This window comes from Citrus clementina, unplaced genomic scaffold (assembly GCF_000493195.1).
Source record: "Citrus clementina cultivar Clemenules unplaced genomic scaffold, Citrus_clementina_v1.0 scaffold_4, whole genome shotgun sequence".
NCBI classification, from domain to species: Eukaryota; Viridiplantae; Streptophyta; class Magnoliopsida; order Sapindales; family Rutaceae; genus Citrus; species Citrus x clementina.
Window position 1 is genome coordinate 25,038,672 of NW_006262274.1, and position 18,706 is coordinate 25,057,377.

General features: G+C 35.6%; 4 protein-coding genes across 6 annotated transcripts; 2 read left to right on the top strand and 2 right to left on the bottom strand.

Moving 5' to 3' along the window:
* Window positions 1–899: 899 nt before the first annotated feature.
* On the bottom strand, window positions 900–4,781 carry LOC18045534 (SURP and G-patch domain-containing protein 1-like protein). Its single transcript, XM_006438913.2, has 9 exons — window positions 4,604–4,781; window positions 3,717–4,161; window positions 3,023–3,149; window positions 2,701–2,807; window positions 2,309–2,431; window positions 2,030–2,164; window positions 1,752–1,940; window positions 1,309–1,487; window positions 900–1,146 (listed from the first exon to the last, which is right to left on the bottom strand). The coding sequence occupies exons 2-9, from the start codon at window positions 4,117–4,119 to the stop codon at window positions 1,120–1,122; spliced, it is 1,290 nt and encodes a 429-aa protein (XP_006438976.1). The 5' UTR covers window positions 4,120–4,161; window positions 4,604–4,781; the 3' UTR covers window positions 900–1,119.
* An 878-nt stretch (window positions 4,782–5,659) lies between these two features.
* Window positions 5,660–8,426, top strand: LOC18045535 (putative tRNA (cytidine(34)-2'-O)-methyltransferase). Of its 2 annotated transcripts, none has more exons than XM_024186756.1 (7): window positions 5,660–5,905; window positions 5,998–6,098; window positions 6,874–6,942; window positions 7,040–7,098; window positions 7,545–7,605; window positions 7,697–7,750; window positions 7,992–8,426. In XM_024186756.1, exons 1-7 carry the CDS (start codon window positions 5,746–5,748, stop codon window positions 8,268–8,270), a joined length of 783 nt encoding a protein of 260 aa, XP_024042524.1. In that variant the 5' UTR covers window positions 5,660–5,745; the 3' UTR covers window positions 8,271–8,426. The 2 variants fall into 2 exon arrangements, 1 of the variants encoding a protein (XP_024042524.1); XR_002906119.1 differs by having other exon boundaries at window positions 5,748–5,905; window positions 6,824–6,942; window positions 7,992–8,268.
* Window positions 8,427–11,698: 3,272 nt separating this feature from the next.
* On the top strand, window positions 11,699–13,247 carry LOC18045536 (DNA damage-repair/toleration protein DRT100). Its single transcript, XM_006438919.2, has one exon. The coding sequence runs from the start codon at window positions 11,889–11,891 to the stop codon at window positions 12,981–12,983; it is 1,095 nt and encodes a 364-aa protein (XP_006438982.1). The 5' UTR covers window positions 11,699–11,888; the 3' UTR covers window positions 12,984–13,247.
* Window positions 13,248–15,167: 1,920 nt separating this feature from the next.
* On the bottom strand, window positions 15,168–18,116 carry LOC18045538 (protein gamma response 1). Of its 2 annotated transcripts, none has more exons than XM_024186635.1 (3): window positions 17,953–18,116; window positions 16,146–17,390; window positions 15,168–15,920 (listed from the first exon to the last, which is right to left on the bottom strand). In XM_024186635.1, the coding sequence occupies exons 2-3, from the start codon at window positions 17,386–17,388 to the stop codon at window positions 15,232–15,234; spliced, it is 1,932 nt and encodes a 643-aa protein (XP_024042403.1). In that variant the 5' UTR covers window positions 17,389–17,390; window positions 17,953–18,116; the 3' UTR covers window positions 15,168–15,231. The 2 variants fall into 2 exon arrangements, with proteins under 2 accessions (XP_024042403.1, XP_024042402.1); XM_024186634.1 differs by having other exon boundaries at window positions 15,168–15,932.
* Between the last annotated feature and the right edge of the window lie 590 nt (window positions 18,117–18,706).

Here is an 18,706-nt window from a genome sequence, read left to right on the forward strand (position 1 = left end):
GGGCTCTCATTCTGTCACGTAAACATGTAAGAAAAAGCTTTGGTGGTTGTTTATGTGAAGGAAACAAGGACACGTGAAAAAGTTTGTTTGCCGCGTTTTGAACAATTAACCCCGAATCGAATCATTAAGGATTAGACGATTAATCTATAAGTCTATGGGTGGTTACGACCATGCCCATGCCCATGCCCATGCCCATGCTCCTGCATGCATCGTGATGGATGCTTCGGGTACGTTATGCGTTTACGAATTACAATCTTCTCTCAATGATTTTCCCTGGATACCACCAGTTTTTCTTTAGATTTTAAAAGTTTCCGAATTTTTATAATTCATATATGTGCATTTCCTCCCTGCGTCGTCATTCTTTTTTTTTTTTTTTTTTACTTTTGTTAAATTTTTGAATTTCTAACATTTTAACTAATACATTATATCATCTAATATTCGTCAAGGCTGGATTTACTTGGCTTTTTATAAAAAAATATGAGACTTATTGCTATGATTTCTGTGACGTTTTCACAATTATTCAAAATTGTTACATATAGCTACAAGACTTAGTCATTCAGAATACGATTAATTTCGAGTTAGGATTAATTCCGAGTTACTTCTTTATTGGAATAGGAATATTTAAAATATCTCTAAATTATTGTAAATCTCAACTTATCCTCACTTTTATTAATAAGTCAAAAAATAATTTTACAATAATTTAACTGATATTTTAAAAATTATCACTTCAAACAGAATAACCCAACATTCACCCTTTGGAACGAATATATATATCACCTCCTATTATATCATCCTAGTTGTAAATTTATGATCTTTTACTGTGACTTAACCTTCACATCTGAATTTGAAAAAAAAATTCACATAAATTATAAAAGATTCAAGGAAAAGAAAAGAAAATCACAGAAACCGCATGTCATTACGAGACAAACTTCACAAAAGCAAAAGCTCCAAACAACTTTGTTCTGCCACAAGACATTAATGTAGCTTTCTTTTTCTTTTCTTTTTTTTTTTTTTTGAAATTTTCTTTTTCCCTTAAAAATAACAAGCAAGTTACCTAACGTATTTGAAAGCCAAGTTGACTACACAAGAAGACTGGTTGAGTAAAGAGGCCACAGCCGCTCAGTAGTATGCCTTTCTAGGATTGTTCTGAAAAGGAGGAGAAAAAGAAATACACATAGCTTAATCATGCAGAAATTTTAGTCTCAAAGAAAAAAGCATCAATCCTTTTTTAAATTAGCAACCACCATTATAAGCAAGTAAGCAACTGCATATGACAAGATAGATATGATTAATAGGCATGGAGATTACCAGAGGATTGGGTCTGTAGCGATAACCAAGCATCATCCGCTTCTTATACTGTTCATATATATCATCCTCAGGAGTCACCTCCCCAGGATGGTGTGCACCAACCCCCAAGTTATTATCCTTAACATTACCAGCTGAGATTGGATTTGCAATGCCACTTTTCGAGCTTCCCAGACCCTCACCTGCAATATATATGGATAAAGGTCACCGGGCCTCTCCTTCAAACAAGGAAAGATGAGATAATACCTATAACCACTAAACTTAGGAAGTCAAAATGAACAATTTCAGTTAATGCAGGTAATAAGAGTGAAAAAGCAGTAGCTAAATATTTATTTGGCAAACATAGATTTACAACAATTTCAGAGAATTCCAAAATTCATTCTATCCTTCACGACCTAAAATTTCATACAAAAACAAATTAAATGTGTATGTGGTCAGGCTAGCACCTTCTTTCCATCCCATTTTGGACAGGAGCTTATGCCCAATATTGTCAGCTTGGATTTTAGCTTTTTCTGCAGCCTCCTTAGCAGCTTTCCGAGCAGCTGCATCATTACAGGCAGACAAGAACTTCTCAAGCTCTTCATGTGGAATGTAATCACCCATGTGATGACCCCTTTTCCCAGGAGCTGCAGTACCTAAAAAATTGAGAAACTATGTTTCATCAAACAACCAAGGAATAGAAATATATTTTCCTACATAAGAACTTGCTCTTTTATATACAAACCTTGAAGAGATGGAGGAGGAGGCATCTCATCCTTTGACTGTTTAGGCTGTCTCTTCCTCTCTTCCTGAGCAGCCTTCTTCATGTAAAACTCCATCATAGCTATAGGATCTGCACCACTTGGTCCACTAGATTCACCTGCAATTTTAGGGGCACAAGTAAAACTTTTGTTCAATTCAGACAAAATAAAATTGCTTAAAGGAACCTTCTTAAAGAGTACTGACAGAAATACTTAAATCTAAAATAAACCCAATAAGAAACTAACAAAATTGAGATATCTACCATTTCCAGTTACAGGCTCTTCAGCAGTTTCATATAAAGCTGAAGCAGGGGTTTGATAATTTTGCTGCGGAAGAGTCCTTTGAGAAGCACTAGTGGATTTAGAGGCTGAAGTGCTCATACCACCTACATAAACAACATGCATTACAAGTTTACAACTAATTTCCAAAGAAGTTATCAAACTTTTAAAGGACAAAAAGTGTGGTGACAAAGCAAATAAAATAAAGAATTCAAAAGATGATGGAAATGAGAGAATTTCAGGTCCAGTTACGCAGGTCATGAAACTTCTTGTTCATCACAAGCTTGAGAATCTATTTATGCACATCCGTAGACTTATTTGTGTAATCATTATAGACACTCCGGCATGGCAGAAATGTAGAAATTCCAGAACTCACCGCTATGAGACGTTTGAACCTCCATGGTCTCTGTAAGGGATGTTTCCTCTTCCACAAGCCGATACTCATAATACTTGTAGTCTGCACAAGTCTCATCAAAAAGAAATCTGCAAATAACATAAAGCACAACTCATAAGCCTATAAATTTTATGATAAACTAACAATAAAACCATGTATGTTTGTAGAAAGAATTTCTTCACGCTATGTGATAAGTCCACCCAGTCAATCACACATGCAACTGCGTATTCCATATAGAGAGAGCAACAAAACAGAAAGCTCATTATACTAAAATAACAACTACAAAATTAATACAAAGACTTACTTAAAAGGCGTGTCTCCAGGATTTTTTTGTCGAGTAATATGCTCAAATTGCCTCCCATTTTTGGCAACAAAACTTGCTAATTTGTCTGCAACTTTCTTCACAGTAGGATCGCTTGGGGGAAGTGGTGCTGCACATCACTTATAAAACTGATTAATACCGAGACCATGAACAAGGGAATGCAAATTACTCTTGTAGCAGCGTGCCACATATTCCAAATCTTTCATTGAACATCTCTTTCCACCAATGTTGGTTGGTACTAAAGGTACAAGCTGCATTCATGAGATAGAAATATTCAAGAATGTTTTGTCCTCTTCATCCACTGGTTCGAGATCAGAGAAGACATATACCTAGACTATTTCCTCAATAGCAGTATATTCCATGAAGGGGCAAATTCAATTCACATAACAATTAAATGATTCTCTCCATAAAAGTCTTTTAGCATTTCTGACTTCAATGAGTTATAGAAGTGAGAATATGAAGACGGTCAAGTCAGTGATAATATCTTGTTCAAGTGATAAGTAAATCACAAGTAAGGATATAAAAACAACCAAGTTAGATGCATTAATGGAGTGTCTCTTCCTTCTTATCTTGATCTCCAGCCAAAAAAAGGAAGAAAATACAGGGAAGTTCCACATATACCTTACTCTAAAAGCAAAAAGGATTAAAGAATAATTCATATAAAAACAGTAATTACCAACAACGACTTGTTTCGAAGATTGTTCAGAGGCCTCTGGTGGATCCAACTTCTGCCTTTTCACCGGTGCATCCGCTGAATTTTCAACATCTGCTTCATCCTCATCCTCATCGGCACCCAACTTAACAGGAGGTCCCACAAGCTTTGACTTCTGCTTCAAACTGAATGCAAGTTTGCCTCCTGAGGTAGCCAAGCAGGACTTTCGGGTATCAACAGTGGGTTTATTCATGGATATTTTAGGAACTGAACTTCCAGCTACAATTTTGATAGGTTTAGACTCCTCCACAGATGTGGCACCCCTTCCCCTTTCCTTTTCCTTGTCTTTGTCTTGTTGAAGCTGTTTAAACCTCTCCATAAACGAGCCATCATTAACAAAAAGGCTAGGAGGCGTACTTTTCTCCATTAGCAACGAGCCAAAAGTACATAGGCTGTTTACAGGAGGTCACTGTTCAACAAGTGAGCTTCCAATCTATTTAGATATTGAATTTGATCTTTCGATCCATCTCTTTATGCAAATATAATATTGCCAAAATCATAAGCAAATTAAACACCAACATTCTTCTATCACAATAAAATTCATTTGATAATCAACCAAAATCAACTCCACTGAATTCAAAATTTCAAAATAATTTGATGCAATCAATCAAATTCATGTGACAATCAATCATATTCAAACCATTAAAATCACAGATTTTAAGGCAAAATCAACAAGAGCATAATCATCAATATCCTAATTGAAACCAAGTAACAAATCAACAATGAAAGCAAATCCAAAACCCCAATTTACAATATACCACAAACCCTAACATCCAAACCTAATAAACCAAAATTATAAGGAACCCGAACAAAACGAACGTTATATTCGCGAATGAATTAACGTTTGTTACCTGAGCAGTAATTGATCAAGATCAAAAATTTCTTTTTCAATCGAAAAAATAAACAATAATGATGCGACTGTGATATACTTCAACAAGAGATCGCGATTCGCGAGTTCGTGTGTTTCGAGTTTATTTTAATGAAAAAAGGACGTGTGGGTGTGGTCATTTGATTAGGGTTGCCCCGATTTCCCTTCTTCGGGCTTATATGAAAATAGAAGAGGCGACTTTGCAATTGAGGATTCAATCTTTTCAGTTATTATGCATGACCTCTTAACTTTATTATAATTAGTACATAGCCACTATCATAAAATTTATTTAAGTATATAATTATAATAAGTAACCATAGAAAAGAATTTCGAAATAATAATAAAACACAAAATTTGGAGTTAAGAAAATTAAATTCTGAAAATGTCTTCCTCTTTGTGTCTTTCGAAGTTAAACTTAAACCTAATCATATATTTATTTAATACATGAACACGACATATCAACTATATTTTTATGATAAATACTTTTAAGAATTATCATAATTTCAATTAGTTCATTGATAATTACAAGTTATTATTTTTTTATTAAATATTTATCTTTCAATTGTGCAGTGAAAATATTAAAAAAAATAGATTGTAGACCAAAAAGGTCACTACCTACTATTATCAATTATACAGAAATCATAACCATTACCTACAATTATTATAAATTATTGTAATTATCTTCTATTATTTGCCATCAACTTATAATTTTATTTTAATAAATAACTATGACATTACTCTTATACTTTTTTTAATAGTTTTATATAAAAAAATTATATTATTATTCATCCTAACAATAAATCAATTTACTTTCTACCTATGTGAGCGGGATTGAAATTCATAAATCTCTTATTTTATTTAGTTGTAAGAGGTTTTAGTGTTGTTTTGAGCAGAAAGATTGAGAAGGGTATCAGTATGTAAATTTTTCATAATTAGTACAACTCTTGAAGGTAACCATAGTAAAAGGACCCAAATGCAAGAAAGCTTAAAGTAATCCCCGGTGGGCAATGACCTCTCCAGACTCCAATTACCCCCCTCCCCTGACAAGTGAAAAAGAAGAGGGAGAGGAAGGCAACAGGCAACAGGCAACGGCAAACAAAGACCAAAGAGAGCGTTAGTGTAAATATGGACACAACGAGTCTTAAAACCTTTAATGCAATAGTACCTTTGCATGCCCATTTCCGTTCAAGAGCTCCGAACTTCACTCAATTCAAGAACAATTTCAGCTTCTCTTCACCTCTCTCCTCTTTCTCTTCTTTTCGCTTCTCTCCTATCTGCTCTCTACGTAATAATTTTCTTCATGATGTATAATATTTTAACTCTTTTAGTTTTTGTTATGTATGGTTTTGATTGTTTCTTTTATCTTGTGGGTGTTAGCTGAAAGGGAAAATGGCGGGTTTATGCCACGTGGGGTTGGTGAGGCAGTTAACGGTCTCTCCCAAAACAAGTTTCTTCAAGTTGTTTTAGTCTCTCCCCAGGTATGGCATAGAAAATGTTTTACTTATGTTTTAGCTTAATGGAATTAGATGTTGAGTGATGGCTAAGCTTTTGCTTTAAGGTAGTTTTGATGACCTATGATGTGGGTTCATTTTTTTTCGTATAAAGATTAATCCTTTTGTTCGATATAATTTTTTTTAATAGTTGAAATTGTTTAGTTATACGGATGGTATTTTTAATAAGTTTGAGTGTTCTATCTAGACGAAAAGGAGTTTTTGTAATTGGGTTTAGCTTCAAGGTTCTGCATTACAAGTCTAACTGCAGCATCACTATGAACAAGAACTAAGTTGATCATTTGACCAATGTGATCAGCCTCCAATGGGCGCAAGGGATGTTAGAGTCAAGTAGTTTCATAACAGATGGCGGAATTGTGCCAAGGCACCGCTTAATTGTGCTCCAAAAATATATCAATTTCAAGAACTCTACATGTAGACAAGCTTGGGCTATCATTGAACCAATATCTGTATGCTTATCTGCTTGATTATGTTCTAGATGGATGATTAGTGATACCATTTGGTTGCAAGATCAGTGTAGTAAATCCTTTGGACAAGATTTTTGCATTTCTTTTTTCATTTTTTTTCCCTTTATCCTCTTTTAATAGGAAATGGCTTTCATCTTTCCTGAGCATAAACAACAATGGTTTGGGACTTTCCAGAAATTTTTAATTCTAAATTATTATTTATCTATGTTTTATTTTGGGTTGCAGACGACCTCATTTCTTGGGGCTGGCTCTGAGAATTCTATTGTCCTTGGCAGATTCCTGGAAACACAGGTTGCATTGCGAGAACATGTGCAGCATCAGCTTGTGGACTACACTTAGTTGGGGTTGAGACAACCAATTCTCATTTTTATTTGGATATTTTCTACTTTTGTGAGTATTGTAATGATTGCTGCTAACTCTGGCCATTTAACTTCCTTTCAGCCATTAGGATTTCAAGTGGATGATACAAAATTAAAGCGTGCTGGATTGGATTACTGGCCGTATCTACGTTTATATTTCTATATGTAGATCTACTGCATTGATTTTCTTCAGAACAATTTTCTTATGTTACATCAATACATTCATTCTCGGCTTTTCAAGAACATCACACATGATGCAAGAACTAAAGACACAAATACATCTTTTATTGTTTTCATATTCGACCTTAGTAGAGTACTTGAGAAATAAGCAGCTTATAGTGTTTTATCCTTCAATTTTTCTCACTTTCTTTGACAGTTCTGGAAGGGTCTTGATTTTAGATACTTTTACTCTTTTTGGTATACAACATCGAACACCAAACTCAAGAAATCCCTCAATTATATATGGTTGCTGGTTCTCCATCAGCTTAACGTTTAAGATAATTTATACCGTAAACTTTCAGTATGAACTTCTTTCTTTAAACTCTTTACAAAGACTTTTCTTGTTTTCAGTTACTACATAACATTAGATATGTGGTTGTTAAAGTTCATAGCACATGGGCAGAGTTTCGAGATTATTTCAGGCAACAGGTATTTCTTGTTTTATACAATGGACTTTTAGACCTTCTTCCCAATGCATCTTTAACTCCATTTGTTCTTGGTCCTTTGTCCTTTGATGCAGGAAGGGGAAAAGAGATTGTTGGCATTTACTAAAAGAGGAACCTCAACACATTCAGTCAGTCATCCATCCTTTTTAGTCTTTTTATGGCTTTTAGTACTTGCTTCTGCTTTCTGTAGTTAGCATAAATATATCATGTCATGTCATATCTCTATAAAGTCTTCTGCATTATTAACCCATGATTAGGCAAAGAGATTTTTATGTTTTAGTTTGAGTATTTAAGCAGCAATTTAATGTAGAGAAAGGAAATTTGGCGAAGTGCTTTTGAGTTTAGCTGACTTCCATTCTATTTTTGTAGGAAATCTCATATAGAAAAGGAGATTATCTCATATTTGGCTCAGAAACTAGTGGTCTACCACCTGAAGCATTGCTAGACTGCACAAGCGAAACATTTGGGGGTGGGACAATTCGAATTCCAATGGTTGAAACTTATGTTAGATGTCTGAATCTCTCTGTAAGTGTTGGCATTGCTGTGTATGAAGCTGCCAGACAGCTAAACTATGAGCAACTCAAAACCGCATCTGATACTTGTATCGACAGGGAATTCCCATTTATCACCGAAGATATTTTTGCTTAATTCATTGGTATTAGAAGCTTAAAACGGTATGAAATTGTGGGAACTATATTTTATTTTGCAGTTGATTATAACTTGCAGGGAAGTTTACGTATCATTTCTCAATGGATTAGATGATTGTATGATTGTCGTATCCCATCTTGGGTATCGATAAAAGAAATTTGCTGCTTTTGTTTGAACTGAATGTGCAAAGCACATTGAGGAAATTTTATGATGTTATCTGTGCTAAGACTAGCTAGCATCTTTTCTGATCTTTAAACTTCTAGTAATTCTCAGTTTTGTCTTCCTTAGAAGGTATTATTAGAGATTATTGTCAGATGCGAATATGAGATGATTCCTTTCAAGAAAGCGAAAAACAGATGGGCTGGTTTGAGGTGTTGGACTTGGACCCAATGACAAATTGGCCCATTTACAAATGAACTTAAGAAAGCTAGCTAGAGTTCTGTTGATTCAGGATTGGCAATTTGGCATCAACTGTTGCTGTAAAAAGGACAAAGATTTGGTGGTTTAGAATCAAACAGTTAAGATATCTCCACCGACACATAACAGTAAAATAGTTTATGCAATATCGCATTCCATGTGAGGACTTTGAATGATGTTCTAATCACGACAACACAATCCCATGTTCCTCTCTCTTCTCAACAATCAACTCAAAGCTTAACCACCAATGTGTCAGTTGTTATGCAAATTACAGGCTATGGATCGCACAGTCACAGTTCAGCAAACAGTTTGAATATTATATTGGTGCCATTAATGTTCTGGTTGTGTCCGTTGAAGCTTATCTCCTTCCAAATCTCAATTATAACACCCACATTCCTTCCATTTATTTTCATTCTATGAGCAATGATTCAGCAGCATAATGATAAAAGAAAAATTCAATTAAACAATAATAATGATCATGACCATATAAATGAACATACGGCTGCTTGTGTAACATAGTAAAACTTACAAATTATTATTGTTACTATTACACCATCTAGTCTAAATATTATTTATAAATAGGAATGGCAAAATGTCGGGTCGGGACACTATTTAGTTAGGGTCAGGCCGAGCCCGACCCGAATTGGGCCAACATCGGGTCGGGCCCAATCCGACCCTACCGAAATAGTTAACCCCACAATTCAATTCTCATTTCCCACCACCATTTCAACCAATTCGGCAATTACTCAATAATTTCAAACACAATTCAATTCCACTTTCCACAACCATTTCAACAAATTCCACGACTATTTCAACCTCACACACAAATCAATTCCAAAATCCAACATGAAAAACACACGATGCAATTAAATTAAAAATACACAATGTAATTCCACAACTATTTTACTCATACACAATTTAATTCAACAACCCAACATAAAAAATAAAAAACTCATGTCTTATATAAATAAAAACACAATGCAATTAAATTAAAAACACACAATGTAATTTTACAACCATTTTAGTCATATACAATTCAATTCAACAACCCAACATAAAAAGTAAAAAAAACGCATATCTTATACAAATAAAAACACAATACAATTAAAAAAAACACACACACAATGTGTGATGTTGTGAGGATGTGTTGTGTGCGTGTGTTAATTTGTGTTAGTTTTTTTTTTTTAAATAGGGTTGGGTTGGGTCGGCATTAAGTCTGACCCTGACCCTAAATTTATTCGAACCTTAAAATTTTGGCTCTAACTCAACCCAAAACTTAAAAATTCAGGTCAAAATTCTAAAAATTAAAGTCAGATCAATCGAGCTAAAAATAAAATCGAACTAAATTATCAAGCCTATTTATAAATGCATCATTGGCATAAAAAAAGTTGACCTTGTTTTCCTCAACATTATACTAGTGGCAATACACTCGGTAAACGTAACGACATTAGTATTTCTTCATCACTGAAACTTATGATCAAATGATGATAAAGGGTACTGTCGTCAGTGGCCGTCTCTCCTTTTGGGTGAGGAAGAAATGATGGTGAATATTGTGAACAAAAAGTAAGCAAATCTTGGCAGATAATGGAGCTATCGTACACCTTTTTGCCTTTTGATATCAGAATCACATGGCAGCCATGCAAGTGGCTCATATTGGTGGGGACACTGTCATCATCATTTATCATTTATCATATATATTGGAGGTGGTGGCCATAGCTACTAGCTCGGCCCCCACCAGAGTTGCCACTCAAAAACCAGCTTAACTAAGGACGAGCTTAACATCTTACCTGAAATATATATATATATATTCAAATATATGCTTCTTTGCAATTAATAAGGGGAATTGATCAGGGTCTAAAGAGTTTCCCTGCGTTATTACCTAGATAGGTAATACTATAGATAGTTTAAGTTCATTAATTACTTGACAATTAATATTTAATTGCTACACACAAAAATAGATAAAAAAAGTAAACTATAGAGGAAATTAAAGAAGAATTTTGTCAATCATTAAAACTCAATGAATTTTGAAATCATGGCCGGCCTTAAGAGCAAACATGATTAAAAGAAAGAAAAGTGGAAAAAGAAAGAGACAGAGTAATAAGTACACATAGTAATATGTTTTGAAAAAAAATTATAAAATAAGAGTAATGATTGAACTAGTATGATTAAATTTGCCGAATTATATATCTCTTGAACACTGTATTTTAGTTTTGAAAGCGCATAAATTAAATTATTTGGTAAAAAATTGAAAAATATTACTGCTCACTCATTTTTTTGGTTTGTTATTATTAACTAATTACTTTACTTCTGACTTTTACTTAATATAAAAACATTTGAAATTAAATATTTGACAAACACTTTTTTTAATTTAGTTGCTAATATTTTCGAGCCATACATCCACTTAAAAGTCATAGAAAAAAAGGTCGAATTAGAACACCTTGCTAACCTAATCTTTTTATGAGCAAAATGAATGTGATTGATAATTAAATAGTAACTTATAGTTTTAATTAAGGGACACTTGACACAAAATCTTTAAATATTTGAAGAGAGCTGATCAGATATAAGAAGAAATTATCAAATCTATAGCAAACTGATTTTGGATATTATTTCAACATTATTTAATAAATAAAAATGCATTTATACTTTATATAATATAATATTAAGTTATATTAAGTTATTATAATAACTAATATATATAAATACATTATAATATGATATAATATCATTAATAATTTAACATAATATTGTAATATTTTATTATTTAATAATAGTATATTATTAAATAAGTTTTATGTTATAAAAATAAATATTTAATACTTAATTTAAAAATTTACGTTTAACATTAATATAGAGTGATATTATTTTAATATAATGAAATTCAGACTACCCTAAACATAGTATTAAGTATTATTTTACAACTTAATTAAATTTATAGTACGATGGGGGTAATACAATTACAAAGGCATCGGCGATAGCAAAGCAGTCCCACACTCATCCTCTATAAAATGTAAATGTATTAGACAAAATAATAACAAAGCAGGCAACGGGATCTTTTTCATTCCCAAGCTCTGCACATATGACATAACCAAACCCCAGCTCTCTCCAAACTTAGCGGCAAAAGCAGCAGCCTCCTTATATCTATCTAATAAGGACAGATTGCATTGATACAGACTCTATACACTCATCTCCCACGCGAACGTGATGGCATTGCCGTTAATCTTACTCACTGTCTTTCTCGCCGTTATCTCGGGCGTTGGCGCCTGCTCGCCATCGGACAAAGCAGCCCTCTTAGCCCTCAAGTCCTCACTCAACGAACCTTACTTGGGCATCTTCGCCTCCTGGACCGGCGATAACTGCTGCACCAACTGGTACGGCGTCAGCTGCGACCCAACAACTCGCCGAGTCACCGATATTTCGCTTCGTGGTGAGTCCGAGGACCCCATATTAGTCAAAGCCGGCCGCAGTGGCTACATGACTGGGTCCATTAACCCTGCCATTTGCCAGCTCGACACTCTTTCTACCTTAGTCATCGCCGACTGGAAAGGAATCTCCGGTCAGCTGCCATCCTGCATTACTTCGATTGCGTCACTTCGTGTTTTGGACCTCGTCGGTAACAAATTATCGGGTAAGATTCCGGATGATATCGGGAATCTTCAGAAGCTAACTGTTCTAAATTTAGCCGACAATGCCGTCTCTGGTGAAATCCCATCTTCGCTTGTTCGGCTTTCTAGTTTAAAGCATCTAGATCTCAGCAACAACCAACTTTCCGGCAAGATACCGGCGGATTTCGGAAATCTGAAAATGCTGAGCCGGGCTTTACTCAGAGGAAACAAACTTACTGGGTCAATCCCGGATTCTATCGGGAACATGTATCGGCTTGCCGATTTGGATTTGTCCACGAATCAAATATCGGGTCCGATACCGGACATCTTGGGCAAAATGCTAGTCTTGTCAACTCTTAACTTGGATAGCAACTTGTTATCCGGTAAAATACCGTCCACGCTTCTGAGTAATACCGGTATGGGAATCTTAAACTTGAGCCGAAATGCTCTAGGGGGAAATATACCGGACGTTTTCGGGTCAAAATCCTACTTCATGGCTTTAGATTTGTCGTACAACAATTTGAAAGGTCCGATTCCCGGTTCGTTATCATCATCGGCATATATCGGGCACTTGGATTTGAGCCACAATCATCTCTGCGGACCCATTCCCGTCGGATCACCGTTCGATCACCTTGAAGCGTCGTCTTTCGACAGCAACGATTGCTTGTGCGGCAACCCATTGAGGACTTGCTGATGTTATTGATTCCGATTATTGTGTCCGAAAAATCGGGTTAATTATTGTTTAGTTACATGTTGTAATAGTGAATGTAAGCGTTTCTATGAATATGTTGTATGCTTATCATCAGTTTATGTTATATATATTAATTAATTATATGCTTGAACTTGGATGGCGTAAGAGATAAGGTACAAGCAGTAAGCAACATGCATGCACGTGAAGGAAAGTTGTGGGCGTGGCAGGGATTCGATGTGGTGACATAATAAAATAACGTATTTGATACTGTAATTTGTGTTCAAAGATTGAGATCAAATTATTTAAGCAGCATTTCAGTTTGGGATTTTGATTTTAACAAAAAGGAGAAACAAGGGGGGTTACATGCACGTGCTTAACAGCACAGAGCAAACCTTCTTTTGTCTTTTGGGGGTCGGTGCATAGGATTTAGTTGGACCGAAAAGATGGCTAGCTTTCGGCGGATTATCCGAGTTGATCTACCAATAAAATATGAAGCGGGCTGCTGCCTGGTACCCGGTGGTGGTAGTCTTAATTTCAGCCAACCAATTATTAAATGCACCTGAGGCTACATTGTGGGAGTGGAATTTAGACGCTACTAGCATTTATGCTGCCTTGGAGTAAAAAGAGGGGTCAAGTCTAATACACTGATGCATCGTGGTCGTGCATGCATGTTCATAGCTGGATATAGAAAACATTACCCCACGCCACAGCCCCACAGTCCCACTTCGCTGACACTCACATTTAATCAACTGTGACATCCACCAAAACCATAGTGGAAATGGTCCAATTCATGACATAACTTCTCTTCCTTCTGACCAAGGGGTTTGCTATGAGATGTTATAATAATAATTTTACTGATATATTTACAGTTCAAGACCAATTACAATTAATTTTATTACAGAACAATCCAAATTTTTATTCTCACAAATTTAAAGAAATATATCTACCCTACTCATCAATTTGTGAGAGAGGAGAAAAAATCTGGGCATAATGTTGGGACTGGAAGGTGTGTGGACGCCAAGAAACTCTAATTTAAAATGCAACACTTTCTTATAATCTTCAATGTCCAAGAGTATGGTCAGTTTTTTCCCTCTAAACTCTAAAGGGCGAAGATGATCATACCTTCAAATAAATTACAACTGTGGATTCTTTCAAAGTTAGATTACTGTAATCAAACTGGCATCCAAGAGCGGTATGTATGGCCAAGCAATCTGAAGTCCCTTGCCCATCAAAATGCACAAAATTTAATGGCGACACCTGATACACATGTAGATCACAATAACAAGTACTAAAAACAGCAAGCAAAGAGATAAAAGAGTTGACGCATATTTTTCTTTCATTTGTACACATGGTGGAGCCACCGAAGCATGTGAAAGGACCTCTAGGAATTGCATCTAGCTTATCCTCTAAGAACCAAAATACAAAGGTTTAAGCAAGCAGTTTTCCTACTTTTACTAACTTACAAGTTATATTAACACATCCTTCCCTCAGCATCTGCGATAGGGCAAAACCAGAAATCAGAAACAATAAGATGTTCGAATAGGAGGAGGAATCTCTGTCTGAAAAATTGATTCATATACAATAACCATGATATATACGACAGGCTGGTGTAATTTGACAGGGAATTGATATTCAATATCAATAGTGGAGAGAAAAAATGCAAGTCGTAGCAACAAATGATATTCAATCATTCATGTAAAACCAGTATGTTGATTCAATCAATCAAACAAGTTTCATGACAAGGCTAACTGGCTCAGAAAAAGCGAGAGCATAACCAGGAATTGTACAATAGTCTCAAGCCTGAATTAAATATTTTGAAGGATCCTAGTCAAAAGGGGCATTATGATGTGGAATTGGGTAGTTTCAAATTAGTTCATATAGGTGTTACCAGAGAAACCAAGATTGTGAAGCAAACTGGAATGGCATCTCAAACATATTCCCACCAGGGTGTATGTATAATTAAACCTATGACATTGTCTAGGAAATTTCAACTGGACAAAAAACACTGTAAAAGCTTTACAATGACTTTCCCTATGCTGATCCAAAGACATATAGTTATAGCAATGGTGAGTAGAGGCATTCTGTTGATGCTTTAATGATTGACCTTGGCTGCTGAAGGCTACCACTGTTCCACCTTTCCAATAATTTTTCCTATATGGCTTTCTTAAGATTCCGAGACAGTATGAATGAAAATTAAATATCAGCCAGCCAAAATAAAATTTCAATGAATCAATTTTCATACACAAAAGGATCACATTTCAGATTCAAATCCAATATTCCAAAAACCTTCAGGAGTCAGTGGAGGGATATATTTATACCGATGCCTAGATACACCTTCATGATGCTCACAGCGCAGAGTTTTCTTGCTACCATCACTTTCCTTGCCTCCATCACTGGGAAGAACAGCATCATAGAATTTCTTGCACTGCTTGCATTCAACTCCTTTCAAATTTTCCCGCTCAACCTTTTTTCTCACCGGTTCCACATACTTGAAACCTTGTTTTCCAGCAGTTGGAACTGGATTCTGCTGTCTTTGACGACCAGTATCAATGTTCATATCCTGTGTTTCGTCATCTGAGCTATCAAGGTTCATGTCTTTTGCAGCTGGGTCAGGCCGATCATGAACATCTTCTTTCATTACTTTGTTCAAGTTTCCTCTTATGTTCTCAAAGGGAGTATCAAGAAAATCATCATGAGGGTCAGGGCCACCTTCGTATTGACGGGATCTGGTTTCTCTCCAAGAGGATGCCGGTCTCTTGGTACCAGCTATAGGGGTGGATTTCACGTTTGAAGGGCATTTTTCTGTGACAATGAAACCAGAAAAAGAAGAGTGGAAGCTTGAGGTCTGAACTGATTTCGCTTTTTTCTCATTGTCCAAGTTATCACTTAAACCGACTTCTTTCTTCACCTTATTTATCTCACAATAAGCAGCAGAAACATCTGAATGTTTGTCTTCAAGGTATAAGAAATGAGAAATGAGAATCAGAAGATATAATCCCTATGTGTAACTGGCCTGGGGTTTAGGTGTGCATGAGAACAAAAAATACGACCAAAACCAAGAAAGTCTATACCCCTTCTCAGTAAAGAATAATCAAAACAAAAGTTGAAGCATATAATTTCATGCAACTAGAATTCACCAAATAAAAAGAAGAAATGAATTCTCACCAGGAAAAGGTATGGGATTCCTACGATGCGTCAATGAATCACTTTCCTCTTCTACTTTGTGTTCAGAGGTCATTTTGTCTGTTGTTAGACCAAACTTTGCACAGATGTAATTGTATTGAGATTTCAGCCTTTTGTAAGCATCTATGACATCCCTTCTTTTCTTCTTCTCAGCCATTAACTCGGCGGTTTTCTGTTCAATCTGTTGAAGTAACTTGTCATTTGAATCCATCCCCCAACCTTGCTTGCTGCTTTTTTCACAGAAATTTTTCTTTAGCTCATTAGCTTTCTCCTCCAAACCCCTTACTTTATCCAGAAGCAGTTGCTTCTCTTTCTCAAACTCTTGCTTATTCTTTGTTATTTCAGAGGATTTAAAATCGATTTGTTGAAGCAACTGTTCCTGCAATTTTCTTCCCTCCTCAACTTCCTCTGTCTTTTTTGTGAGCTCCTCTTGGAGTCTACTGACATTCTCCTCGAAAACTTCAAATTTGGTTAGAAAACATTTTTTCTCTTTTTTTTCATCAGCCAACAGCTGTTCATAATGTGAAATATCTAAGCTTAGCTTTTCAATCTTTTTAAATAGATTATCAGTCAACTCCTTTTCCCTCGCTACTTCTTCAGTCTTTGCACCAAGCTGCCGTTGCAGCTCATCAACTATTTTCTTGTGGCTATTCAATTCAGCAATAAGTGTTTTAGTCTTTTCTTCATGCTCTTCTAGTTGATCGCATTTCTTCTTTATCTCACAGGCTTTTGATTGAGCCAACTGGATCAATCCTTTCTGCATCTCCTTTCCCCCTTCAACTTCTTTCGACTTAAACTCAAGTTCTTGCTTAAGCTCATTGATTTCACATCGGTGACTTTCAAGTTTCACGAGTAGTTGACCCGTCTTCTCTTCTTGCTCCTGCAAAAGCTTTGCCTTGTCAAACTTGAGGGTCTTGTTCTCTTCAACAGCCTGCTGCTTTTGAAGCTGAATCTGATTCATTTCAAATAACAGCTCCTTCTCCTTGTCTCTCCATGCATCTTCAGCAACTTTCCTAGCCTCAGAATAAATTGCCTGCAAGCTTTTGGAATTGGATTGGAAATTGGGGTAGATCTGGCTGCAAAAAATGTACTCAATCTGAGAAATCCTATCTTTTGCTTCCTGAATTGTGGCCACCAGTATGGTACTCAGTCCAGAGATATAATTTGTGTCAGTAGTGTCAACAATAAACCCTTGTTTTGGAGAAATTTGAATTTGCTCCTGCATATCTAGAACAAAAAGAAAACTGCATCTGGATCAAAATAACCAAGACATTGAAATCCAACAACCGAATGTAATTGAATCTAACAAATGAATGTAAAATATAAAGTTTGTCATTCCATTTTAATGTGTTCATTGATAATGTTGACAATAGTCCCACGGTACGGTCATGGTGTAAATAAGAAAATGACGCTCAAATTCTGAATAATTCAGTATGTGAAGAAGAAATGAGAGCAGAGCACATCAGAACCTTTCAAGAAATATAAGCTCATACGGAAAGAATTCCCTCAGTTTAAAATTTATATCACCAAAAAGAACCAACAACAATTAACTCGTCTTCACTTTAAACGAACTAATAGCAACCCAACGACAATTACAGAATTAAAGAGAACTGATAAAGCCTAGCTTTGTAAACATATCTAGACTAGAAAAATCTATAGCAATTAAAAGTTGAGTTGATTTCGGAAACTTGTGGCTATTGAATGATCTCGTTATCTCAAGAACCAAACAAAATTCAATGCTTATTATGAAAGAAAATGGATAACGAAGAATAAAAGTGGAGACAAGTACCTTAGGAACGGAAAACTATCGCGACTTCTGTTATTCGATGCGGATCTCTGTCACTGTATCTGAATCCGACTGGATCAGGCGGAGTCCAAATGTCCAATCTCTTTCCTTCCCGCCTTTTTATACCTTTTTTCCAAAAGCCTTCCCGGGCAAGCTTTTCGTTGTCTGTGCGCTTGCGCCGGCCCATTTTCTTGTTTAATACTGTTACAGCTTTCCAAGCAACCTTCTCTCCACTTCCGTGGGCTGGGCCTCTGCTGATTATCCATTTTCATTTGTCTTGGATCTTTATGAGCAGAAACAATAATTTTGTAGCATGGAGGAATGCTATAATTGAATTTTTTAAAAAATAATAATTTAATTTTGGACTTTTTAAGTTGTGGTCATTATATTTAAAGTTGAATTAAACTCAAGGTCTATCACATACGGCTAGAGGATTTGCTTTGCAATTTGATTATGCCAACGGAAAAATAGAATCACATTCTCTTTTCAATACTAGAACGGCAAATTACAAAAAAAAAATTACACTAGTATCTTTGAGGAATTAGAACGGCAGTATTTTGACGTTTGCTGCATCAATCTTTGAAGCAATTGTCACCAAGTGATGAAAGTACTCCCATACTTGCAATTGCATCAGTCTGAAATCTAAAACCCCGACGCCACCGAATCTAATCATATCAACTAACGCGCGGGCACCATTGCATCAATAACTGGTAGCTAAAAGCTGTAATTAAATATTAGCGTGTCTCTGACCCTGAAG